The sequence below is a fragment of the Podarcis liolepis genome (genome assembly GCF_965112155.1).
Source record: "Podarcis liolepis genome assembly, chromosome: Z".
NCBI lineage: Eukaryota > Metazoa > Chordata > Lepidosauria > Squamata > Lacertidae > Podarcis > Podarcis liolepis.
This window is the reverse complement of record NC_139570.1, coordinates 20,185,650-20,212,355: the sequence shown is the minus strand read 5'-3', so window position 1 is coordinate 20,212,355 and position 26,706 is coordinate 20,185,650. Positions and strand designations below refer to the sequence as shown.

At 43.3% G+C, this 26,706-nt stretch overlaps 1 protein-coding gene and 1 long non-coding RNA gene across 14 annotated transcripts in view; one reads left to right on the top strand and one right to left on the bottom strand.

Annotated features, from left to right (window-relative positions):
* The window catches only part of ZNF185 (zinc finger protein 185 with LIM domain), a 69,469-nt gene extending 44,208 nt beyond the window's left edge, over positions 1-25,261 (top strand). For 2 of the 13 annotated variants that reach the window (XM_083484671.1, XM_083484676.1), the window contains exons 16-29: positions 1,588-1,671; positions 1,993-2,100; positions 4,840-4,938; positions 7,345-7,440; positions 8,325-8,423; positions 10,315-10,398; positions 13,378-13,632; positions 14,941-15,039; positions 15,426-15,512; positions 17,238-17,306; positions 18,726-18,806; positions 19,316-19,418; positions 20,063-20,161; positions 22,200-25,261. In XM_083484671.1, coding sequence (XP_083340797.1) covers positions 1,588-1,671; positions 1,993-2,100; positions 4,840-4,938; positions 7,345-7,440; positions 8,325-8,423; positions 10,315-10,398; positions 13,378-13,632; positions 14,941-15,039; positions 15,426-15,512; positions 17,238-17,306; positions 18,726-18,806; positions 19,316-19,418; positions 20,063-20,161 — 1,363 coding nt within the window. In that variant the 3' untranslated portion in view covers positions 22,200-25,261. The remainder of the gene's footprint in view (positions 1-1,587; positions 1,672-1,992; positions 2,101-4,839; positions 4,939-7,344; positions 7,441-8,324; positions 8,424-10,314; positions 10,399-13,377; positions 13,633-14,940; positions 15,040-15,425; positions 15,513-17,237; positions 17,307-18,725; positions 18,807-19,315; positions 19,419-20,062; positions 20,162-22,199) is intronic. The other 11 variants (XM_083484672.1, XM_083484683.1, XM_083484678.1 and 8 more) reach the window with 9 other exon arrangements.
* Positions 1-26,706, bottom strand: part of LOC310698098 — a 384,750-nt gene that overhangs the window by 90,989 nt on the left and 267,055 nt on the right. The gene's annotated exons all lie outside the window — the stretch shown is intronic.

Below are 26,706 nucleotides of genomic sequence, written 5' to 3'. Positions count from 1 at the left end.
GGAGCCCCCAAACAGGACCCAAATGCAACATCACTCTCCCCAGCCACACAAAAGCCAGGTGTGCATGCACTTTCCCATCGAGGCAAGAAAGAGTAATTATTACAGTTCCAGCCAGGTAAAAGCACTTGAGGAAAGCACAGAGCAGTGGGCAGTGAGGGGCATGACCTGGAGAGAGTCCAGGGGGCCACGTGTGACCCACAGGCCAGAGGTGCCACCCACGTGCCCAACAAAAGTTTTACACTGCATAGTGGTCAGAGTGCTGGATTGAGAATTAGGTTTAATGCCCCGTCCCTCCACAAAGCTCACGATTCCCCAGCAGAATCTACCTGTCAAGGTAGGATAAAGTGGGGATGCATATTTAGCCAAACGGTGGAACGAAACTGTAATTAATAACTGGGATACTTGCATTTTATATTTCCAACCATGAGGGTCATGGTTATATTCATAATTAAAGCAGAAACGCAATATCAGAAAGGATCAGAAGCACTAAAGATAAAATTTGGAGAATTAAAATCAATATACATTCCTCTCAAAGTTTTAAAAAATAAACTAGAAGTTTATCAAGCTGCTCTCAATGAACCTTCCCTAAGTTTTTGAGGCAGCTAATGCATATCTAGGTATTTACTTGTTTACAGTGCTGTTTTATTCTGGGGGTACTCAAGGGCACACAGTACTGGCATCTCTTTTTCCCTAGAAAAAAAGCATGTGTTAAAACTGTGGCACTCACAGTAACAGCTTCATGGTGAGAACCGACACCTTTTTTTCCTCGAAGATAAACACTGCTTATTTGATATTTAGATTAATGCCCTGCTCCTCAGTCTGCTACAAATTTATCTCAGGGAGATGGTATAAATATGATTTGATGGTTGGCATTGGATCTATTTTTTTATTCAGCAGAGAGTAGATTTCTTCCTTGGTTCAGAATATAAGAAAAACAACAACAATACAGTCAATATATCTTTTCCTGTGTGATCACCAAAAATGCAAAATTAACAATGCAATTCCATATATGTCTACTCAGAAGTAAATCCCAGTAGTACAGTGGGGCTTACTTCCTGGAAAGTTGCACAGGGTCACACCCACAGCATACATTCAACACGCATTTAATGCAACGTGGCTTCCCCCAAAGGATCGTGGGAATTGTAGTTTATTCCTCACACAGCTACAGTTTCCAGCACCATCGACAAACTACAATTCCCGTGATTTTGAGGCAGATGCCGTGTGCTTTAAATGCATAGAGTGGATTGTATATTTAATCATACTGAGCATCCACTTGATAAATTTTATACTTTTATACTGGCTTTTTTATCACTCCCTAAATTAGGAACGTTTTTCACTCTTAGGGTGCACATTCCCACATCCCAGGAATAGCATGGCAGTGGTAGGTGGAGCCAGAGTAAACAAGAGGGTGGAGCAACGGATGTGTTCGTTCAGTAAGCTGTATTCCGGGCGCAGAAAAGTTGGAGTTTTCTGAATATACACAGCCCAACATTCCTACATAGATACCTGGACTAACAGAAAACTGGTTGAGAATGGAACAGTGGTTATAGACCTCTTATTAACCAGATGCACTCTTGCCATCTACAGCTGGGAAACAAGAAAGCCCAAAAGCACAACTGTGAGTCAAACACCTCCGCTCATCGTCATCTCCCCAGAGGCGAGCCCAAAGAGGTAAGAACCTCCTAAATTCATTTTTGCTGGCGCTCAATTAGAAATCTGTCCCATTTTGTGTGGATTCTTTGAGAGATTGCATGAAAAGTTCACATTAAAATTGTACATGTTGTTAAATGCATCACTGTATGTGTTATTATTGCATGTATTTTTGTATGCATTTCCACAAAACTGTTTCAATGAGCATTTTTTGAGCGTCTTAACTGCAGCAAAAACTGGGCCAAATACATCCCTGCTTCCAAGTATGGAAATCACCATTAGTCACGTTTGACAGTCTGTCTAGCCAAATGTCCTCACAAAGGTTCATTGGACTTTCCTTAGCAGGCCCACCTCTCATTATCGGACCAGAGATGCTTTCTCTACACCTGAGACTTATCTTCAGTCCATGGCTGGAGAACACCTGCGTGACATAGATGTTGGCTCCCAAAGGTAAAAGGGCGGCATGGCTAAAACTTTGGAGGTCTAAAGATAATGTAAAATAGTGGCTTCTTTTTAGATGATAATGATTAATTTGCTTGTTGCATTTTTATCACACCATCCTCCAAGATGGTTAGGGTATTCTGTGCGGTACGTCTCTCCCTTCCCCCAGCTTGTGATATCTAGACTTTATTTATTTATTTGCAGTATTTATGACCTGCTCCTCAATAAAAATTTTCAATCTAAGAGCAGGGAGCAAAGTTAATGAAATAAAGAGAGGAAAAACCAAGTAGACCAAAAAAAAATTAAAAATTACATGTTCAATGAACAACAATTTAACAATTCTGTCATAAGGTGAACAAGCTTTAAAACAAAAATTAAAATTCCCAATTTAACCAAATACTTAGGTAAAAGCAAATACAAGGCATTCAAGCAGATTTAAATAAATAACCTGTGGGTTTAGCAACAGTTCCCACTCTGTTGTTCACTTACAGCAGCCCACTCAGTCCTGCTCTCTCACACATGAAGACACTCTCACATTCTGTGCCAACAGACTCTGTGGTTTTTAAGTAACTTAACCCCTTTTCTTCCCCCACTCCAATCCATCCAGGCTCTCACCCTGAGTGGTATGAATTGGTGCCCACAACCATCCACAGCAAGAAACCCCACTACCAACAGAGAAAACACACATGCACAAAAAGAAAGCAGGTGGCAATGTTGGCACATTGCTGCTGTTTCTCTGCCAGCTTTCCCAGTCCTGGGGAGACTCATGGGCTCAAGGGCAGTAGCGCAGCCAGGGGGAGATGTGCAGGTACATTGGCTGGTGTCCACGCTCCGGCCCCCTCATTCCTTTCCTGTCCAGCCAGCACAAAGACTGTTCAGGGACTTCCAGGCTACCCCATTCCCTTCTCACATTTGCCGTTCCAAATATGTATGGGCCATCTCTTCATTTTAGTGGGATATGGGTGAAATTATTTGAATATTTTGATTACTGAACATATGAATATTTTTGACAGTGGTCACATGGGTATCCTGTGGGGGGATATCCTTCTTCCTGCAATTTTATTTTAATTTTAAAAGCTTCTAGCATTTGTAGAATGAGACAAAAGGTACAGGCACTATTTTTCACATTTTTGCTGAAAAGCTAGCCTGCTCCCTCCTTTCACTTTTTGACTACATCCGCCCTGAAAAATGCCCAAGGAAACCCAAAAGAGGGTGGCATTTACAGTGGTGGAAAGGTGGGTAGTGGGGACAGCTTCCTTGGGTGGGGGGATAGTTTTGTCATTGGAAGCAGGAATGAAGCTCTGCTGCTGTGCTGTTGTTTTTTCTACGCACAAAGCTCCTGAACAGACTCCAAAGGTGGTGGCAAGACTTCTCCCTAAAAGTGTGTGGGGCAGGCATGGATTCTGCCACCACTCACCTCATTGCCACAGCATTTCAATTCAGTTTAATTAGAACTCTAGCATGGTAGTGACCTCCCATGGACAAGAATATTCACATAATTTCATTGTTGGCACCCCTGAAATCCCCACCTTGCTCTGTCCCAAGGTCCTAAAATTAGCCTGCACTTGAAAAAAGGCACCATAATTGCAATTTCAGCAGCTGCCAATTCACCCCTAAGAATGTACATTGGAACACCTCACAGTATTCCAGTAGTTCATCAAGCTCAGTATTGTCTGCACTGATTGGCAGCGGCTCTTCAGGGTCCCTCCCAGACCTACCTGGTGGTGCCAGGAATTGAACCTGCGATCTTCTCAGATGCCCTACCACTGAGCTATACCCCTTCCCTACTCTCCTAGGTAGGTTAAAGCTGAATCTGGCCCAATTTCACTTACTGGATTTCATGTACAGCAATGGACCTGGGTCTTCTAAGTCTAGCCCTCTAGGTCTGACACTCAATCCCCTACAACACGCTATATCTATGCCCAGGGTCACCAAATGAGCTTCCTAAGCTTAGTGAAGATTTAAACTGGGTCTTCCCCATTCCCTTTTTTCCCTGGGAAGTTAATGCTGGGAAATGAGATGCGTGAACACACACGAAAATCCTGCTGGATCAGGCCAAAAGCCCGTCTAGTCCAACATCCTGCTCTCAAAGTGGCCACTCTGATGCTTGTGTGAAGCCCAGCAGCATGAGACAAGTGCAATAGCACTCTCTCCCCCACTTGTGTTCCCCAGCAACCGGCATTCAGTGGCAGCATTCCGCCTTTGATACTGGAGGCAGAATATACTGTTGTCATGCTCAGCAGCCATTGACAATCCGTGTTGCTTCATGCGTAACAAAAATTCGCTGGATGTTTTCTTGGCAGATCTGCCCAGGCTCACAAAGAGGGAAGCTCCATCAGGGAGCCCGAGTTCACGAGTCACAGAATTCACACAGATTTTGTGTGAACATGGAAGGGGAAAGTGGGGAGCAAACTCAACAACAACAATAACAACAACAACAATATTTATACCCCACCTATCTGGCTGAGTTTCCCCAGCCACTTTGGGCGGCTTACAGCACATATAAAAACATAATAAAATATCAATCATTTAAAATTTCCCAATACAACTTCAGTAGGGCCCCCAATTGCATTCAAGCAGCACCTAAAGTGCTTCTGAAAAGATTTTAGAACAGCAACATGCTCCCTGCGTATGGGCTTACAGTATAATAGTCACAATACAAATGAAAAAGGGGATGGAAGAGGAAAACCAGCAAATCCAGGCACTGAATATTCATCTAACACTGAACTGTATTTCTGTCTCTGATAGGGCTGGCTCTTTCAATAGGGACAGCACCGATACTCCTTCTGGAGCAACATACAGTGTTCCCACCCACTTTGACAGCGATGGGGATGCTGGCTCAAAAAGGTACATAGGAAAAAGCAAAATTGGCATTTTGGCTATGTTGTCATCAGCCTTCTCCCCAGAAGGTCATAATCAGGTTTCAGCTATCTTAGGTAAAGAGTCCAATTTTAGGGAAATATTCCATATTCCCTGCTTGATGGGGGGACGGGACACCACATAATCTTGGAGGAATTGGCTATCATAATTAGAAATGGGGTTGGGAATTCAATTCAGTATGCTTTAAAAAGCAAGCCAACCTAATCTGAACTTCCCAAACCAGGGCTGCATCTTCCTGATAATTTCTACATTTTATATGATCTTTCACATGACATAAAAGCCACTTGTGGAAATGCAGCAAAATCCACGGGGAAATTTAGTGCTCATATCTGTGTTAATTTCCTACAGGAAAAGAAATCTGTTTGCTACCTGCTAACCTGGAAAATTACAGGGGTTTTGATCTATAATTTCCCCATGATTGTCATGGATTGTGTCGCCATCTGACAAAATTTGGGGTGGTATTCTAGCATACAGTTATTTACTACCATTTTCATGGGTAAAATAATGGCGGAACAGAAGCACGCAATGTGGTCTGCTATTGTGTCTTACCATGCCCGGTGGTGTGAATGAAATTTAGCAAGATATGGTAGTATATCGATCAAACAGCTGCTTCTTGTCTATGGATTGTTATCTACAGGGAGGCCTGCTTGGCACCAGCTTGTCCTTGTTTCAGTGCCCAGCAATTCTTCCCTCCCACCCTGTGCATTTGGGCAGCACCAACGTTTGGATGTTTTTACTCTGGCTGTGTCTTGAATATGCTTATGTATTTTTATCACTACATTTTATTATTGTTGCAAATTGCTTTTGGGAGGTTTTTTTTTAGGGGAAGGGGTTATTTATAAATTCAAGAAGCCTAACCTCAGCTGAAGCAATGCTCAAGGATGATGGGAATTGTAGTCTACCAGCATTTGGAGGGCTACTGGTTCCCCATCACTACACTGAAGGGTCCCTACACACAGCTACTCAGACTTCCAGAAAATTAATCGGAGATATGTTGTCCTAAAGCTTTGTAAGCCATGCTAAGAATTAGTGTCATTGGTCCTGCAGTGATTCATTGTGTTCATGTGGGTTAATTTAGGGTTGCCATATGTCCGGATTTTCTCGGACATATCCAGAATACTGCAGTCGGCAGCAGTGTCCGGGCAGAAATCAGCCAAATGCCTGGGAAAATCCAGACATATGGCAGCTCATACGTTCTGCATTTAATTCACATGATGCTCCCCCTAAAGGGTCCTAGGGACCATACTTTACTCTTCATTGTGCTACAATTCCCAGCACCCTTAACCAAATACAGTTCCCTGGATTCTTTGCGAGAGCCATGTAGTTTAAATGTATAGTGTGAATGTAGCCTTTGTCTAATAGGAGCAAGGAGCACCTTCTGGCAATTTCATGGATGGCAGTAGTTTTAGGATGGACTGGAATTGGCAGCTTACCCAGTCCCAGGATGGGCGGTGGTTGCGGCCTGTCGCGGAGGGCCTCGAGTCCCAGGGAGCAATACTGGGCGAGGTGGCCAGCAGTTGGGGAATCCCAAGGCTGGCTGCTAGGAGTGGCGGGTGTTCCTGCCATCTGGTTATTTGAATTCTGGCCCATCCGGCCAGGCTGAGTGGGCAGGGCTTGTAAGAGGACCAGAGTGGAGCAAGCTTCTCTCCTGTCTGCCCCTAGTCTACAGAAATGCTGGCTGTGCCCACACTTGGGACTGCAGTCAGGTGAAGAACAACCCTCCCTCTCTCCACCCCATTTAGTGATGCTGTGGGTTTTGTATGCCAACCTTCCTTCCTTCCCAGGGCACTGTGCTTACTGGCTTTCCTGTGGTTCAGTAATGGTTGCCGTTTCAGGAGCTAGGAAGCAATTTGCCTGCAAACAGATTGGCCCTGTTTGCAGGTTTAGCCTTCCCCATAGCAATAGTTGCAACTTGGCTCGATGAGGCATTAGGTGGAATCCTTTTAGTCTAACATCAGGCCAGGGGTGAAGTGGTGCATCACCCCTACCTCAAAACTGTGCAATGACAAAGTAGCCCGTTAAAGGAAGCTAGGTGGAAGTTTCTGCCCAAAAGCCAAGGCATGGGGCAGATGGGCCCTAGAGCTTCCTTTAGCAGCCCGGGATGGCTATCCATGTAGACCTGCATCTTGTGGAGAACTCATTAACCCCAGGCTTGACCCTGTCATATGTCAGCCCTTTAACTGGAGGCTGAGATAATATACATCCAGTATCAAGAGTCAAATCCTACCTACACCTGGAATCAATAAAGTCGTGGCCAATTTTAAATCCGAGAACATTGTCTCGTCCAGTTTGTTCACCTTCTAAGGCTAGGCCTTGCTCCCTGGGGAGGTGTCACTGCAAGTGGGTCCGCAACCGTCTCCTTTCTTCTTGCAGATCTTTCTCTGACTTTGAGAAGAAGGCTGTGCAAGAGATGGCATATGAGAGTCCAAGTGACACAGAATACAAAAAGGTGGAAGCTCATCTGGCAAAGTAAGGAGGCAGACAACAGAAGGTTCCACCTTCGCTACTTGATATGGTCGGGGCAAAAGTCAGATGAGCTGCTTTCTTTAAAACTTTTCACAGAAGCAGTGAGAGGAGGACCCTGTCAAACCTTCCCTTTGTTGAAGATATTTTGCAGCTCCACTGTCTCTAGGATACCAGTGGCATTTTTCACCTGTGCCTTTGTTCCTTAAAAGTAACTCTTGCTTCTGTAATCTATATATAAGTGGGTCCCTGCAGCACTATGTTGCGGTGTGGAGTGTTTGTCTCCAGAGTTCGAACCACAACTTTCCATTCCCTCTCCTACTTTGTTTTCCAGCTTTTCTCCAAAACTGTCAATCACTATTCGATGCTTACTGAGCATGCTCAGTTTCCATTATTTATTTATACTTAGGCAACAGCCCTAATCCCTGGCAAACAATAGCAGGGCTTGATGGAGTGGTACAGCCACAGCCCTGCCACACACTAGGCAGAGCAGAAGGTGTGGTGGAGGGAGAGAGGAAGGAAGCCCCTTTGCTGCACGAGAACCTAGGATTGAAAAGCAAACCAAACCCAGATCAAGTGATAGCATTGCTCGTGGCAGTTCAGGGGGCTGGATTGCTCTCCCATTTATTTCAGATATTCCTTTCCCAGTCTTCATTGCTAGATTTACATTAAAATCAAATACACATTAAAACAAAGCAGACAGGAAAATATACAAACTGTCACACAACCAGCAGAGATAAACTAGTGTGGCAGTCCTATGGGAAGCTTGCAAACAAGACCAGAACTCACCCCACCTGTGATTCCCAACAACTGGTATGAGAGGTATATTGCATCTATATTCTTTTTTTAATGGACAAGATTTGCAAATGTTACTGTCTTTTGTCGGTCAGATCTGGTTCATGGTCCAGTGAAAGCAGCCTTAGTACCGGCATCCAAGGTGAACTCCCAAGAGCTGCCAAAAGGGATGAGTCAGAGCTGGAAAGTGCAAGGTGAGTGCATGGTTCAAGAGCTGTTCTTGCTGCGATGGAGTATCACTCTGTGAAAAGGACATGCCTTGCTCACAGAATGCTCTCAGAGGGTCCTCTCCCTGATGGAACTCAAGCAAGTAGCATCAGTTTCTTATCAGGAGCAAACTTCACTGGGTCTACTGGAGTCTCCACCACTGCCTGCATATTTCCTCTGTTGAAGGGGAAATAAATGGGTCTTTCGGGCAGGAAAAGGAAGGAGGAATAATGGAGATCCTTCCCCCCTTTGTAATTAAATGTGAACTTGCAAAATTCACACTTCCCAAATCAATACACAAACCAAAGCCAAACTATCCTTCAAAACTTTGCACTTCTCTGAATTGTGTGATGCATTTATCCCACCAAAGAGCCCGTACACAAAAGTGTATATGAATGAAAAGTGCATGGGGGGATGCATATGCTTGTGAAAACAATGTACATAGATGCATTCTGTTTGGGGGAAATTGCTTGCAAAAATGCGTAAAGGTAAAGGTACCCCTGCCCGTACGGGCCAGTCGGGTCCGACTCTAGGGTTGCGTGGTCATCTCGCTTAAGAGGCCGGGAGCCAGCGCTGTCCGAAGACACTTCCGGGTCACGTGGCCAGCGTGACGAAGCTGCTCTGGCGAGCCAGCACTAGCACAGTGCACGGAAACATCGTTTACCTTCCCGCTATAAAGCGGTACCTATTTATCTACTTGTACTTAAGGGTGCTTTGAACTGCTAGGTGGGCAGGAGCTGGGACCAAATGGCAGGAGCTCACCCCGTTGCGGGGATTTGAACCATATACTAAAATGCATATACTAGGCAAAATTGCATACCAAAATTATGCGACAATTATGAATTTTCATGGAGACTGTAGAAATAAATAAAAGCACAAATGTTTGCAGAAATGTGCCAAACTGAATTTAATATTTGGAAAAAACAGAAAAGGAGAGAAATGGAAATGGACATATTTATCCTGTCTCAGTGGCGTAGCGTGGGTTGTCAGCACCCGGGGCAAGGCAAGTAATTTGCGCCCCCTAACCCGGTAGGGGCAGAGAGCTGCGAGTGCGAGCGCGTGCCCCCAGATGTTGCGCCCGGTGCGGCCGGCCCCCCCTGCACCCCCCACACTACGCCACTGTCGTGTCTTAGAAGGGAGAAAGCTGTGGCAGTGCTTGCAGTTTTGAAGTGAACAATCTTCTCTCTATGTTTTCCACAGTACAGTGGCACCTTGGTTCTCAAACTTAATCCGTTCCAGAAGTCCATTCCAAAACCGAGGCGCACTTTCTCATAGAAAGTAATGCAAAATGGATTAATCCATTCCAGAATTTTAAAAATAACCCCTAAAACAGCAATTTGACATGACTTTTACTATCTAATGAGACCATTGATCCATAAAATGAAAGCAATAAACAATGTACTGCAGTCACACAATCAATCCATCAGTTGCTGAACTGGGTTCCACGCAGTCACAAAAACAAAACAAAAAGATCCACAAAAACAAAAATGTGAAATAAATAGCAAAAACAGACAAACCTCAGCGTAACACTCAAAATGGGAGTGTGGCACTCAAATCGGAAGCATGGCACTTAAAACAAGAAGTGTAGCACTCAAAACGGAGCATGTTTGGCTTCCAAAAAAAGTTTGCAAACTGGAACACTTACTTCCGGGTTTGCAGTGTTGGGTTCCAAGTTGTTTGAGTACCAAGGCATTTGAGAACTAAGGTACCACTGTATGCTATGTGCAAGGTCCCACTTGTTTCCAACTTGCTCACAAGGATTTGAGCAGGGATTGTTTTTCTGGCCATCTCTGCCCAAATGCTCACAGCCATGGAAAGTTGGAAAGCATGGTTTGCGCACACATACATATGTTTATATCCCCTCCATTTCCCTGGCAGGTCCAGTTCTCTCTCTACAGAGAGTGGTGTTGCCACTCCAGAAAGCCAACAAGGAGAGCATGGGACAGATTCGGACACATCAGGGTAAGGAAACATGGAAGGCTGCAGTGTCTGCAGAGTTCCCCTTCCTCACTGATCTCATAGTTTCATGATTGAGCTGTGGCCTGGGAAGATGCTGCATTACCAGAGAGCCCATAGCTCTCCAGATGTCAATGGACTCCAGTTCCCAACAGAAACATAGAGAGTCCCAGATTGAAATCTTGTCTCTACCATAAACTGACTTAGGTGGCCTTCAGCAAGCTACTCTCTCTTTCGCTTTCAACCTTGGCATCCACATCTGCAACATAGGGAATAAGCATGCAAGGTGAGTCAAAGGCCCATCTAGTCTAGTTCTTACAGTGGCCAACCAGATGCCTGTGGGAATTCCGCAAGTGGGATATGAGTGCAATAGCACTCTGCCCACCTGCACTTCCCAGCAACTGGTATTCAGAGGAGCAGTGGAGGGAGAACATCACCATTGTGGCCAGCAGGTACAGATAATCTTAACCTCTTTTAAAACCATTGAGTATTATTTACATTTCTACTACAGCAGGACTTACAGCAGGGAACCTATGACCCTCTAGTTGTTGTTAGATTACAGTTCCCATCACCCACGGTCATTGGCCATGCTGACTGGGGCTGATGGAAGTTGGAATCCAGCAACACTCGGAGAACCACAGGTTCCCCATCCCTGTTGTAAAAATATCATCCCCCCTCCCACCAGTGCACAGTAGGGTTGCCATTTCCACCTCCCTGCCTCTTATCTTGTTCTTTAAGAGCATCCTGCCATGAGAAAACAAAGCAAACAAAACTCTTTCTCCATTGTTTTATTGTTCCGCACGCACCTACTTGGTTTCTATGTCTGAGGCTGCTGTGAAATGGACAGGAGTAGGGCAGGGGCCAAGAAACAGCAGGTAATGTGAGAGTCTCAGTTAATTAGTAAATTTACATAATGGGTCGCTGCTGCTGCTGCTGCTGCAAGCTTCTGATAGATTTTATCTCTCCACTGAAGAGGATGAATACTTGGATGAATACTTTTTATAACTTCGCCCACAACACTTCCCTAGCTGTGCATCCATAGAAGACAGCAAGCAGGAATTGCGTGCTCAGTGCACACCCTCTCACGAGTTACGTCAGCATGCAAAATTGTGGTTTATGCTGACGGCATGTTAAATTTGATGGGTTATTTCACCACAAACAGAGAAATGCCACATGCTGAGTATAAGCAACAGGAAGAGGTAGTAGAGCATCTGCTTTGCATGCAGAAGGTTCCACCGCTCTAGCAGTGAAGAGAGATGTTTTCAGGGCCTGCTCGAAAACCTGTGCCAAAGGGGGGCATGCATAAGTCATTCAGAAGGGAGTTCCGTGACTCTCTGTTGCACACATCAGCCTAATCAGCCATTCCAGTAGGCACACAAGTAGGGCCTTCAGTGCAGATCTTAGTGTACGGGCAAGGTCATGATGGTTAGGACAGTGAAACAAATATTCACCTGCTATGACTTCAGTTCAGTTGCCTCTTGTCTTTTCCATGTTTGGCAAAAGAGAAAGCAGTTGCTTCACTTTTTTCCCTTGTTATATGAAAGTTGCAAATCATTAATCTTCATCTTTCTAGATTCAGAATCTTGAATTCTTGAGTCCCTTCCCAAACATTCTGGCAGTTGATCTCATTTGTTCCTGTCTTGTGAATCCATTTAAATTTGTTTGTGTTATGAATTTTACACCTTTCTTAAAGCGGCAATCAAAACTGGGTGTAGTATTCGTATTTTTCAACTTGCCTGTCCTGTGGAACTGTGCTGTGGAACAAGTTTCTCTTGTTGCGTTATTTTCTTCTGGCATATTTACATAGTTGGGTCTTCTCATTTTATATTACTTCTTTGCTGCCAATCGTTTTTAAACCTAATCCTATTCTTCTTATTGTTTACAGTCCTCAGTTTTGTGGCACTAGCTAATTTGACAAACACGCTGACAGAAGAGGTTAATGAGAAATCGGAACATCACCTAATCTTAGACCGGCAATAAGCATATTGTGACCTATTGTGTGTTTTGTTAATCTGTTAGAAACCAAAACACAGGTCAGATTTTCAGTCAGAACGAGAGGAGGATATTAACTTCTTCATATGTTGTGTAGGACTGTGCCAAGGCCTTTATTTAGAATGTGAAATATCATGTTCATGGTGCATTATTTACCTTTCTACAGTCTTTTCATCCATCTTCCACTGAGTTCTCCAAATAGATGCTGGTAACTCTGAAAGTTCCTCATCTAGTTCTTTCAGCATCCATGGGTATACCTTTGCATCCTGCTGATCTGAATTTATTTCAAATAGCCAAAAATTCCAGAATGGCAATCTGGTTTAGAAAAAAACCAAAACATGTCTACTGAACAAACTTCATTAGATTTGATATTTTGGCTATTTGTTTTTATTCTCATTAAGCTTTCATCATTCTTTAGCTCCAAATCCAGCTAAAGTTAGTCCCAACAGTTCCATTAAAAGCAAGGGGGATTCGTTGGGACTAACTTGTTCTATTTTTTCTATAGGATTTAGCTGATCTGGTGGCTTAAAAAAAACGGTGGTGCAGTTTATCTTTCTGGCACTTTCCCTTATTTTTCAGACTGGTTAAAACTTCCTTCTTTATCACTTGGATGTGAGATCTATTGATTTCTGCTTTGGATTGCTGCCTTCTTTGTCCTTGACTCTTCCTCCTCCTCCTCAGCAATAAAATAGTTTGCAATTTTGCAAACTATTTCACATTGTTAGCACCACCAGATGTTGTGGGCTTCCTTTTCCTCCAGCTGCTTTCCATCTGGATAAATTTATCCACCGTTATATGCCAGGACTTGCAAACCATCTTGCTGTCCCCTCAGCTTTGGACAGAGGAGACAACATTCTTTCTTGTAAATCAAACATGGTGCTGAGATTCTCCATGTTTTATGGATTAACAACTCCAATAGTTAATCATGGCAGATAGGCAACAGAGTCATCCTCTGAGAGATCTTGCTATGATGACAATTAGGATTTCTTTCAGTCTCTCCAGGGGGGTTATTTTGGGCATGTCAGAGACAAGTCATAAGATGCCAACCTATATGGACAACCCCAGTGTGTTGGAGAGAGGTCACAGGAGATCGTCATATCTGGATTGCCAACCCAACAATACCATCAGATCAGAGACTAGGCATGGGATGTCATCATATCTGAGCAACCAGCCATCCAATGCCAGAAAGTTGGAGATCAGTCATGAGATAACATCATACCTGAACAACCAAGCATTCAACAGTGGAAGGTAAAGAGGCTTTGAACAGTCCAAAAGACCTAAGTAAGAAATCCATAGAGAACAGTAGAGTGAAAGCTGTGTGGGAATTGGACCTGAGAATCTTATAACCTGGCTCAGATCAGTTGGATTCTGGTCTGTATAGTAAAAAGAGTCTTCAGAAGCCAGTGAAAGCAGTAACTTATGAATCATCACAACCAGATAACATGATAGAGGCAGGATATGCAAGAACATCAGTGGTGATGGCTTCAGAACAGTAGGGAGGAAAAATCAGCTCAGTTGCCATGGATAGCATTATCGTAATAGGCATCACCATTATCCTAACCTTGCTAATCCCATGCTTGTGTGCAATCCTGTTCAACCCTCTGCGAGCAAAACAGTGGTTTAGCTGAACTTCTTCTTATCCCTGCAGCATGCTTGTCCTGCAGAACATTTTGAAATATGTGGCTGACGTAGTTACTTCTCATGCCAGAATTCTATGCACCAATAGCAAACTCATTCTTCAAGTATCCATCTTTGTCCATCCAAAATGGTACAGTCTGTGTACAAGACAGAGAACGTAAGAATAGCTCAGCTGGGTGAAGCCAATGGTCAATCTAGTCCACTCTGGTCTTACACTGGCGCATCAGATGTCCGTGGGAAGCCCACAAGCAAGGCCTGAGGGCAGTAGCCCTTTCCTCTCCTGCGGTTTCCAGAAACGGGAATTCAGAAACACACTGCCTTTTGACAGTGGAAGCAGATAATAGCCATCATAGTTAGTTCTAGGCTTGAGGGAACATCAAGGTTTATAGAAGTACAATAAATCCTCTAATGTAGGGGTGAGGTAATCCAAAATGGGCAAATGGGGACTTAGCATGTTCAGTGATCATGGAATACTGGCTGGTTTGTTAGGGGGAAAGAACGGGAAATTGTGGGAGTGGGAAGCCGTGTCCTGGAAAAGGACATGGCTGGCTTCCAGGAGCATTATGCAGTGCCATATTTTGTTGGTGGTGACTATTATCAGAGAAACATGTTCACGAACTGAGCTTAATGTGCTTTAGAAGCACAAAGCAAAAGGCAAAGCATATTTTACTGGAACAACTAAAGGTTAATCCAAAAGGAACAGGGGCATCTGCATAATGAATAAAAATGTATATGGATCAAAACAAGGGCCTTGATTTCTTTAAAATGTAGGAATGGGTGTACTTTGATAGCTCTCTTTGCACATGTACTTTGATAGCTCTCTTTGGTTATTTAGAGACAACCCATAAAAGGCGTCATCTCATTTGTTCTTACATTTCTTGCTGTTTTGCTAACACTGATATATCTGTTTCTTCCCAGTATGTCCTACTACCCCTTCAGAGATGGCCCAATAATTGGCTCCCCAAGGAGCCACAGGGTGCCTTTCTATAAGGACATCTGTGACACAGATATCAGAAGGTAAAGATGAGGTGGTTAAACAGGTTGTTATTCACCCATAACAACCTGCCAAAGCTTTAAATTTATGGTTGCTGGCACAGTTATTTGGCCCTAGTTTGTTCATAGTGCTGGGAACTGTATCTCCATGAGGTTCCCTGTATCTACAGTTCCCAGGATTCTTTGTGGGAAGCCATGTGCTTTAAATTTATGTTGTGGAGGTGACCGGTGCTGATGTTTCTTGGACTCTCTACACCTAGCCCTTGTACCAAACATTCATTAATGGCTGCTCAGGCAATGAGGGGATACAGCAGGGATGCCACTCTGAATGTCTACCCTTCTCTAACACATGCCCCTGAGCTGATATCTAATTAGATGTGCTGCTTATCTAATTTCCTTTCCCTTGACAGGAATTCAGATGAGAGGGCTGCGGCAGCTTCCTCTCGGCTTAAGAATCCTTCAGCCTCTGGTTATGACTCAGACCCCACCACATCAAGGTAAAAAGTGGAGGTCAAGAGGAAGCTAGTTTTCATGGCTACTCGCTCCCACAAGTCATTGTACACTGCCTGTGACATTAATACAGTGACAGAACTGCTTAGTGGTTCCCAGAATGTGGCCTTCATTTCAGCACTTCCAGAATCTCGCCTTCATCTCTATGTTCTAAGGAGATCAGGATATTATACAAGTTCCCCTTTCTCCTACACTGATTTGGCACTACAACCCTGTCAGGTAGATTAGACGGAGGACTCAGCTACTTTGGTAAAGATAAAACCCTGTGGAGTCCCGTTTTTCACCAATGGGATTTCCCTGTATGAAGTCTACAACGTGTTTAATTGAATCACTTTTTTGATGTGTCTAGATCCAGCCTGAGAGAGGTCATGGCTAGCCCAGAGTCACCTGAGAAGGGCTCATGAGGAGGTTGCACTGGCTATCTTCACCCTTCAAACAGCCCTCCACCAGCCATAATATGGCACTGTGGAGGAGTCCAGCATGCATGAGTCTATGTGGTGCAGAGGTTAGAGTACTGGACTGAGATCTGGGAGATTGGGGTTCAAATCCCTACTCACCCTTGAAACTCACTGGGTGGACATCAGCCAGCCACATCCTCTCAACCTAACCTAGCTCACAGGGTTGTTGCGAGGATAAAATGGGGAGAAACATGTATGCCACCTTGAGTTCCTTGGAGGAGAGGCAGGCTATAGGTTTTACAACAGTAATAGTAGTAGTAGTAGTAGTAGTAGTAGTAGTAGTAGTAGTAGTATTCATCGGTAGCCATATATCGCCCCTTTGCACTGCCACCAAACATACAGCAAGGCTGCTGCATGCATCATCAGCAAGGGCAGGCAAGGGTTATTCATTGCAACCTCATGTGCCCTTCACACATGCTTTCAAACCATGAGGGGATTCATTGGAACACCCCTCTAGTGACCTTCATGGCTTAGCTAGGGATCTGAATGTGGCTGTTCCTGCTCCTTGTTTGGCACTCTCTAAACCAGTGGTGTCCAAACTTTTTTCAAAGAGGGCCAGATTTGATGAAGTGAAGGGCCATGGGGGCCGACCAAAGGGCCAACCAAAGTTGTTGACCTTTTTTTCTGGATTGAAGTTGGAAGTTGTTGAGCTTTTTTTAGGATTTTAACCCAAGAAATACTACCACAGGGGCCGGATTAACGCAACCGGCAGGCTAGATTAGGTCACCAAAATGGACTTGCCTGCTTGAAACACTATACGTCACAGACTCTTATACTGTCTTATCTGAAGTAAACTTTGTTATTCTACTTCTACAAATATTTATACTCCACTTCCGCCTTGAGGTGGTTTACAGATGGAACCCACCCCCCTGCTAAAACATAGAAAAAATTATCATTAAAAGCAATTAAAAATGGATAGAAATAATATAATATAGATAGATAGATGATAGACAGATGATTGATTGATTGATTGATTGATAGATGATAGATAGATGATATAGATAGATAGATAGATAGATAGATAGATGATAGATGATAGATAGATATAGATGATAGATTAGATAGATGATAGATAGATAGATGATATAGATAGATGATAGATAGATGATAGATATTGTTGTTTAATCGTTTAGTCGTGTCCGACTCTTCGTGACCCCATGGACCAGAGCATGCCAGGCATGCGTAGATAGACAGATCATAGATAGATAGATGTATAAAACAACCTGTTCAAAATCTGTTTCTTGCCATTTTTAGCAAAGGCCTTCTCTTCGTGAAGCAATCAGTCAACAGCACGGAGTTGTCATCCTCACCACGTTACAATAGGTAAGGGGACGAAATATGGAGTGGATGGGTGCATCTATGATTGCCTCTGCAGCATGTAAACCTATGTCATTTTTATGTATGGATAAATCTGTGTGTAAAACGTTTTGTTAGTTTGTCTTTGGCTACTTTGGCTCTGATGACCCAAAAAATGGTCCCACACATGCAGAAGATGCCTCAGATAGTTTCCCCAAATTTGATGATGTAGTAGATGAGAAAAGGCATGGATATAGGAGGGGATGAAGCATAGAGTTGCTTTGGAGAGCTAGCATCTATGTGGGAAATCAGAAATATCTCTGACTTCCCCTGGATGTTTCCAAATTAGAGCCTGCCTTGGAATTACCATCCTTTGTTCACTCACTTTCAGCAGAGCATCTAGACAATATCAGTGTTAGGCCATTGCAGACCAGTGCTTTCTGTATTGTTCATCAGTGCTTTTTCAGTTCTGATTTATGACATTTTATGTTTGGGTGCAATAAGATGCAAGCCTTATCGCACTAACCCAGCCAGTGTCAACAGGAAAAGTTGCTATTGAGGCTTTAGGGGGCTCCTTTGCCTTTAATTAAAGGTTCCCGGTTTGCCAGTCTTTATCCTATCCTGGGAGACTAGAAATGAATTACCCTTGAAAAGCTTCTCTTAATTGGCTCAGTGTCCTGTCCTACAGGGGGACAGCTTTAAATAATGACTTCCACTCTTGTTCCCTTTTCTTTCCTATTTAGTAAAATAGTAGGACACTGAAGAATTAAGAAAGGCTATTGCATGAGGCAGTTAGTAATCTTTCTGCTGTGGTCAACAGAGAATTTCCAACAGGAAACCTTTTTATTACTGTTAGAGGGACCTTTCACTGAAGGTGGCTATATTTGTGAGTAAACATTATAGAATAACATTGTAATAAAGGTTGTGTGGGATATCCATTTTAATTCAAAATGGGAAAGCCTCCAGGACATTGGGTACTCCAGCATAAAAGCAACCTCTCTCAGCCTGCCATAATCTCTCAGTGTTGCTCCTTGCAATCTATAAATATTTGTGTATTTAAATGATCCTCCTTGTATGCAATATTTGATTGCAAAGTCACTTGAGTAACACAGATAGGGTCCAGAGAGAGAGAAAATCCTGATCACACTTTAATGAGGAAAACTGAATGAAAACAGGCTATACTTTAAGGAAAAAAGAACAGAGAGGTTTGTACATAGCAGGCAGACATTCAACCAAGCCTACAGAGGAAAAGCTCCCTCAGAACTACACAGCCAATCAGGGCATGTGCTACCTCAGCAAATATCATGCCATTCTGCCTACTTGCTAAGTAACACCTCCACCTGTCCCCCTTCTTGGTTAGATGACTTTAACACTAAAATAATTAACCCTTAAGTTGTACATGTAATGTTGTACATGTAATGATCTATTCTTACCTTCATCTCCCAGTCGCAGCCTGGCTGATTTGTCTGAACTGGAGAGGACAAGCTATAGCAGTGCCAGCTTTCTGAATAGCAGCCCCCCGAAAAGGTAGGACCGTTTGTCAACCTGGAAAGCTTCATTATAACAAATAATTACAATGTCCAAGAGATAATTCCTACAAAGGGACAACATTACATACTTTGGAGCTAAGGGGCAATTTTTTAAAAAAAGGTTTTTATATAAGGAGCCTATTGGGTTGCTCACACAAAGTTATTTTCCTCTTTTTTTCTCATGCATTTTTTTCTTCTTTCTTTCACTAGATTTAGATTTTTAAAAAAACTTTTGCACAAAATTGGAAAAGCAGGAAATCTGGGGAAACGCAAGATGTTGTTTAGATGTAGAGGCTATAAGTTCCATGGCCTTGTGTAGGGAAGGCAAGAAAAAATACAGCATTGTGGACAACTGAGCATCATATCTCCTGATGTTTGTTTTTGTTCATTTAAATCAGTCAAGAGGAAGGCTTCAGTCAAGAGCAGTGACACTTGATGGGCAAGTTGGTGGTGGTTAACCCATTCCCCTTATATGCATTCCTAAGTCCTCCTCCTCCTTTACTTCAGGCCAACTGAAGACATCTGCACTTATTGTGGCCGTGAGATCCGCAACTGTGCTAAGATAACTATTGAGAACCTCAGAATCTGCTGCCATGAGTACTGCTTCCGGGTAGGTCCCTCTTTTTGCCACAAGTCATGCGTATCTATATGGCAAGGGGGAAAATGGGGAGGTTATATCATTTGGGAACCACCTCACACTTATTAATTGGAAACCTTTGAAAACAATAGTATACAAGTATCAAGATGTCTTATTTCATCACACCAAGACCAGGCACAAAAGTAGGGTTTTGGTTACCCAATTTATTATCTGCTATGAGTCCCTGGGCTCTGTCAGTATCTGGTACAGTTTGGCAGCCCCAGACAGAAGAGAAGGACGAGGAAGGAGAAGGAGCAGCTGAAAGTTGAAAGCTCGGCAACCGGGATGGAGGAGAGAGAAGGGAGGACCTTCCTGTGTAAGATGGGGAAGCAGATCTTCCAGCTGTCTCCACCATCCCTACTGCAGATGGTAATTCAAGGAAATTTAGCATTCGGTGTGTTTCAGAATCTTCACAAGACCTGTTCTTTGTGTGGCTGTATAACTGATGTGCAATATTTGAAAATATTAACAAGCTTGCTGCCTGTCCAACCAAGATGTGTGAATAAATATCTTCTTTTGTATGCTGCCACCCTACCAGTGTGGGATTCTTCTGTATAGACCCTTCTTTTTTGGGGGCATATTTCAATTGCAGCTATTTCTTCTTTCTCTCTCCACAGTGTGGGATTTGTCACAAGCCAATGGGAGATCTCCTGGATAAAATCTTCATTCACCGGGACATTGTCCACTGTGATAAGTGCTACGAGAGGCTCTTCTAAGTGAGTGGGTCCTTTCCTCTGAAGCATTAAAATGGGATGGAGAGGTAGAGGACAGGAGGAGGGAAATACAGTAGTACAGTATACAGCACTGATCTTCAACCTTGGTTCCCTTGATAATGTTGGACTATAACTCCCATCATCCCTTTCCACTGGCTAATCTGGCTGGGGCCGATAGGAGTTGGAGCATCTGGAATGAGACCCATGGTTGAAAAAACACTGAGGCAGAGGCTAAATACCGAAACAGAAATAGTGCTGATTATATCTAACTATCTATAACTTTTAACTAGTGCTGTACACACGTGGTCTATATTGGAATTTTCCACCCTATCTACAGGCAGAGTAATTTAGGGGACATTTCACTGAATTTCATTAGGGGAAGGAAAAATTGTCCAACGGTTTCTTTCCCTTCTCCTTTTTATTCAAAGGTTTTTTTTGAAATTTGCAGGGAGGATACATCCCACCCTGCAAAAAAAACCCAAAAACAAAACAAAGCAAAAACCAATCACCCCCCAGGATACAGTAAATTCTCCAACAGTTTCTTACAGAGCAGACCTCACTGTAAGTGGTAGCAATAGCACAGCTTCTCCCTCCTGCAAACACACGCCCATGGCTTAGCAGCAGCAGGATCAACTGTATTGGCAGTCAGGTCACCATTTTGCGCCCTTCACAGTGCCCTGGCCTTAGCTGCATTTTGAAGCATTTTGGGAATTAAATGGCAGCCAAAACACACACATACACACACGTTTTAAAAAATGGAGTAAAAATGGCAGAATATTATTTTTTGTGTGAGGTGCGTGCGGGAATGGGAATTTTCTTTTCTTTTCTCTTTTCGCCTCAGCTTAACTTTAAATTCAGTGGGTTGTTTTACTTGGGAATGGCTTTGTGAAGTTAATGGACCTAAGTCAGTCATAGCCATTCATTTCAATGGGCCTACTCTTAGTACGATTAACATTGGATACATTCCCTGTCCCTGACATCAGCAACATAGGGATAATAATGTCCTGCATTGTCGGATGTTACAGGTAAGGAATGTGAGATACTTTCAACACTGTTAAGGCATTCCAGGAATGCTAATGATATGTTTTGTCGTCGTCATTGTAACTGCTGTAATTATGTACTAATAATATGCTTGGCACCTATGATGCAGGCACAGTGTGGCTGCGATTCATAATGTAGCTGGATCTGGATCACATAAACTACTTATTACTAGTCCAGGGAAATCAGGATACTATACGTGATCCTTTTCTCTCTTGCCCATTTTATCCTCAGGTGAGGTGAATTAGGCTGAGTGTATGTAACTGGGCCATAGTCACCCAGTAAGCTCCATGGCTGAGTGGAAGGATTTGAACCCTGGTCTCGCCAGTCTTTGTCTGCCCTGCTAATATCTCCTCCCTCCAGGAGGTAGGGCCATAGCTCACTGGTAGCTCACTTTGCAGTTAGCAGGTCCAGGTTCAATCCTCAGCATCTCTAGGTAGGACTGGGAATGTCTCCCTGCCTGAAACCCTGGAGAGCCAAGGGGGACAATACTGAGAGCTCAGCCATGCTTCCACTTCTTACATGCCTGAAAAAGAATTGCCCTACTCCTTCCCCAGGGAAAACTCACTCTGCAGTGCTGAATCAGAGTAAACGTCAATGCGGAGGAAACACAAATTTGATCCAGCTAAACGCTAAAAAGCTGTTTTCCCTGGGGGAAAGCAGTGGGAGAAGAGGAAGTGTGGATGAGGCCTGAGTTAGATGGACTAACTGTCTAACTCAGGATAAGGCAGCTTCCCTTATTCCTATGGCTGCTCTGTTGTAGCAGCCAATATGGTTGTCAGTCTCCCCCCCATCTTTGGCTATTGACTGGCAGCAGCAGCAGCAGCTCAATTTTGCAGTAGTTGCCTGTATGCGGTGGTATATTGTCACTGTGCTGTTTTACACCACTTGCTGCTGCTGCTGCTCCTCCTCCTCCTCCTTCTTTTGCAGAGTGCCACTGCTTTGCTGTGTATATTGCCTAACCAGTTCATTATCGTCCATTCATTCTCCAATTTTCTCTTAGATTTCCATTGGCCGGAAGAGCCTAACCCAAGAGAAGACCGTAGCCCACGTGGGCCAGGATGATTTGACTGCCTTCTGACCAGCGAACATCTGTTCTTCCTCTGCTCTTATGTTACTCTTCTTTAGCCACCTTTTCCTAGGGAAAGCAAATCACACACACTCATTTAACTTTACTACCCAGTAAAAGGCAGGCAGGCAGCTCCAAAATAGGAACAAAAAGCCAGTGTCACCAGTCAGAGAAAAGTGTGTTGGGAAATTATAAACTGCTGAGCACCTCCAGATCATTTGTCTTTGAGAAGATTTGTTGGGACACATTTCATTCTGATAAACTCGTCCAAGTGCTAAACTGAATGAGATGCAGAGGGGGAGACATTGTCCCTATCTTCCAGAGACAGCTCTTATTTTCTGGTATTAATCTCTTTAAAAATCCTGTCTCTGGTGGCTAAGTTATACAATGTTACACCAGGCAATTGTCATTCTGCATGTTCCAATGCATTTTCCAATCAGTACGGGGGGGCAGGTTATTTTTTTTGGGGGGTGGAGGATAGGAAGCGAGTTTGTTGCACGAGAGAGCTGAATCATATTTAATTGTGCTGCCTGAATTTGCTGATATGTGATTGAATTCCACCTGAAAATAGTGACAGTCTGAAAACATCCTCTGTTTTGATTTTGGGGTGCTTTTAAACAAAATCAACATGGAGACGTGCACACCTGGGAGGGTGGCCATATGTCCAAGAATGCAACTTTCTCTTTGAAGGACTGTCTGATCCAAGCTTAAAGGAAAAGTACTATAAGAAGGCAGATCTGCAGAAACCTTGAAGTAGCCCATCAACAGCACCTTGACAGCAGAACTGAGCAGGCACAGGTCACACCGTCTACCCCAATAGGCTATAATATTTCTATTATATTAATTCTTTCTAAATTTCTAGCTAGACATACAAATGAGCATGTGCAAATTGTATGCAAATCTGTGACCTGTTCTTTTTGTGCACATATGATGTATTTCCTCTTTTGGAGCTATGTGGAACTGGCCACCCTTGGCACATACGGAATGGGTGTAGCTCAGTTCAAACATGCCTTATATGCATAACGTTGAACTCCTGTCATTTCCAGGTGTTTTGTTTTTAAAGGATCATGAACAGCAGGTGATTGATAACATATCCCAAGATCCTGGACAAATACTGTCATGCAACACAGATATTTACTGAACTAAGAGGACCCATGTCCCCATTCATTGTAGGACAGCTTCATATATCCAGTAGCTTTTCTTCCATTCCACCAAAATTGCTTGTCTGGAAATGTTGCTGAATGTGTTTGAGTTGCATTGTAGCTAATCTGTAAATGCCCTCAGTTCTGTTGTGGGTTTGAATATTCTTAAGCTTTTTCTTCTTTTTTAAATACAAACTGCTCAACAGGTTATTCACAGGGTAAATGCATACAGATGTACAGCTGGCAGGCCTACACAATAGTGCATAATAGTGACTGCATGAAAGGCGTTCCCTTGTGTCATCATTTTTGGTGTGAGAATAGTCCACATGAGTGTCCTTATTTGACTTGTGAAATATTGGGAGATGCAGTGGTATAGTTAGGTAATTTTAGATCAGGGTCACTGAAGTGTTGTCTTTGGATGTGAAAGTGCCTTTGATTCACCTGGGCCCACAAAGACTCTTAAGGTCCCCACTCGCTGCCTCCATCATCATGAAGTAGTGCGGGTGGTTGTCTTTCTCTCTCTCTGAAAGTACGTAGAATTGAAGGAGGAAGTGAGAAGATTGTTGATATTTGGGGATAAACTGACCAGAATGGGTGTCATTCATGGCAGTTACTAAAAAAATCCATATAGTAATGTGGATTTTTATTTTATTTTTTACAAGAGACATTGGGGTAGGAGTTGGAGAATAGTGTGAGGGGTGTGTGCCTGCCTGGTTGAGAGGCCTCCAGTAGAATATTAATGTTTGTTGTGGCTGCTAATTAATAAGGCCACCCATCTTAACTCAAGATATTAAACTTATTACAGCACCTAAAAATAGTGGTGACCGTTTTAGACTCTAGACTTAATAGTCTTCTCATGGGGGGCTTTTTAGATGGTAATGTCTGTTCCTTCACTTCAGAGAGTGGTTGGTCATTTTCCCTGCTGAGTGAGACCCTCTACCTCTGCCCAAAAGTACTGTCAAGCATCAGGGTGTTTTGGCTGGCTCATTACAACATTATGTAGCAAATATGCTGGGGCTCATCCACACTCCCTTTTGTGCCTCATTTCTAGGCACAGGTCTGGTCTTTCCAGGTCCAGGTAATTTATTTCCTCCTGGCACTTTCCCCAGGAAAACCTGGCAATCAGATTTTCCAGATTGCTGTTTGCTCTAATTCAGTAGTAAAACACACATTTTCCTGGGGAAAGCATTGGGACAAAACAAAAACATAACTGCTTTGACACAGAGCTGGAAAACCCAGACCTGTGTCCAGAAAGCGTGGAGCACAGGTAAATGTTTACGACCTTTTCTCCTAAACTACTTTTTTCCTCTTGATTTTGAGCCTCAGGCTATAGCTACTTAACTCTTGCAGAAATTTAAGGCAAAACTCTTGCAGAGCTTTCAGCAAACCTTTGCATGGTGAATTGCTGTATTCATCAAACCTTTCATGTTCAAGTTTCAAGACATTAGATTTTTCCTTTACATGCCCCTCATATGTTTTAAAGATATGCCTCCAGTTAAAATACCTGCTGCTCCTGAAAATTACCAATTCTTAGTACACAAGCATGCAATAAAACCTTGTGACTTGGGCAAGATCTTTTGTTAGAAGTCCATGGTCAATATTTAACTTCTAGGCTGACTTCTTTTTCTGCAGGCTTTAGAGCACACATTTTTATCAAGCAACAAGCAAGATTTCAGAAGCTGTTTAACTGATTGCTTTATTTCCTCAATGACACGTACCGCTGCAAGCTGCTTTGGGAAGGGAGATATAGGTCATATAGATGTTTTGCTTCGTTGTCCTTGCCAACCTATTTTCTTTGAACCAAAAGTTTAATCTCTACATAACAGTTCTTCTAATAAATATTATGTGCAGAAAGCTGACTTGAGTTCTTAATTGTCTGTGTGATATATTTTCTGGTGTTCCAGAGCCAAAAAGGTCCTACACAGCATTCATCATCAACCTTCGGTCCCCAGATTTTGTTGGTTTATAACTCCCACCACCCATTACTTTTGGCTAAGCTGGCTGAGACTGATAGGAGTTACAACATCTGGACTGAGACCCAAGATTAAAGTGCACTGATCTAAAAAGTTCACACTGTGGGACAGAGGAGAATATTGGTTTCCAGAGGAAAAGCACATTTCTCATTCTTGTGGCTCCTGAGAACTCTGGAAATGTGTTATTTTAAAGATGTGGCAGCTAAGGGAAATTTGCAAAACTGCACAAAATGGAGAAAGAGGGTAGATTTATGTCTCTCACCATTGTCTCTATCTGTCTCCCTTTGCCATTAAATTGATTAGTCCTAGATTTAGGAATGGGGGGAGTCCTTTGCACAACACATGATTCACTTAGGCCACAAGATGGGAAACAGGGCATAGTTCAGTGGTAGAGCACCTGGCTTGCATGCAAGAAGTCCCAGGTTTAGTCCCTGGCATCTCTAAGCAGGGCTGGGAGAGACTCATGCCTGGAACCCCGCAGAGCATAATAACAAAAAGCCTGCTGGATCAGACCAAAGACCCATCTAGTCTAGCAGCCTGTTCTCACAGCAGTCAACACCAGATACCTTTGAAAAGCCCACAAGCAGGACACGAGTGCAACAGCTGTCTACCCTCCTGCAGTTTCTACTGCCAGTAAATCTAGACTAGGAGGAGCCAAGATGGTGCCCTCCAGATGTTTTAGACTACAACCTGCAACATGCCTGACCACTGGCTAAACTGGCTGGGGCTTACTTGCCCAGCCGCAACACAACAGCCCTGCAGTACTGTCAGTTGAATCATATTCTGGTAGATGTTGCCACCCACTTTTTCTTTTGGTCACCTACAGCCCCAGAACCAAAGGGGGAAAACTGGGGATGCACCAAATCAATTAATTTAACAAATTGCTGAGGAGTTCACCCTGTACACTTTGATTCATCCTACACACAAACTGCTTGGGGGCAGGCAGGGGTAGTTTCCAGCTGTTTTATCCCACTTGGAGATCAAAGCAGCTTGCATTCTTCCAAACATCCGAAAACCCAGGGATTGAGACCAACACATCCTGTTTTTCCCAGATGGTTCTCTTATAAATTGAGTAAAGGCAGCAGCCCACACACCTCAAGTCTCTTCCCAGATCTCAGAAGGATGTGCTGGTCTCTTAAAAAGTAGGGGGAAAGCAAGCAAAAGGGCAAAATAGAATACAGTACGCAATAAATCAGAGCACTGTGGATTTAAAACTGGACAGCTTAACCTATTAACTACGATACTTTTAGTCTACTTATGAATAGATTGCAAGGATGGTCAGCTTCCTGGTATGAAAATCCTGGTCTGGACCCTAATGGTAGGAGG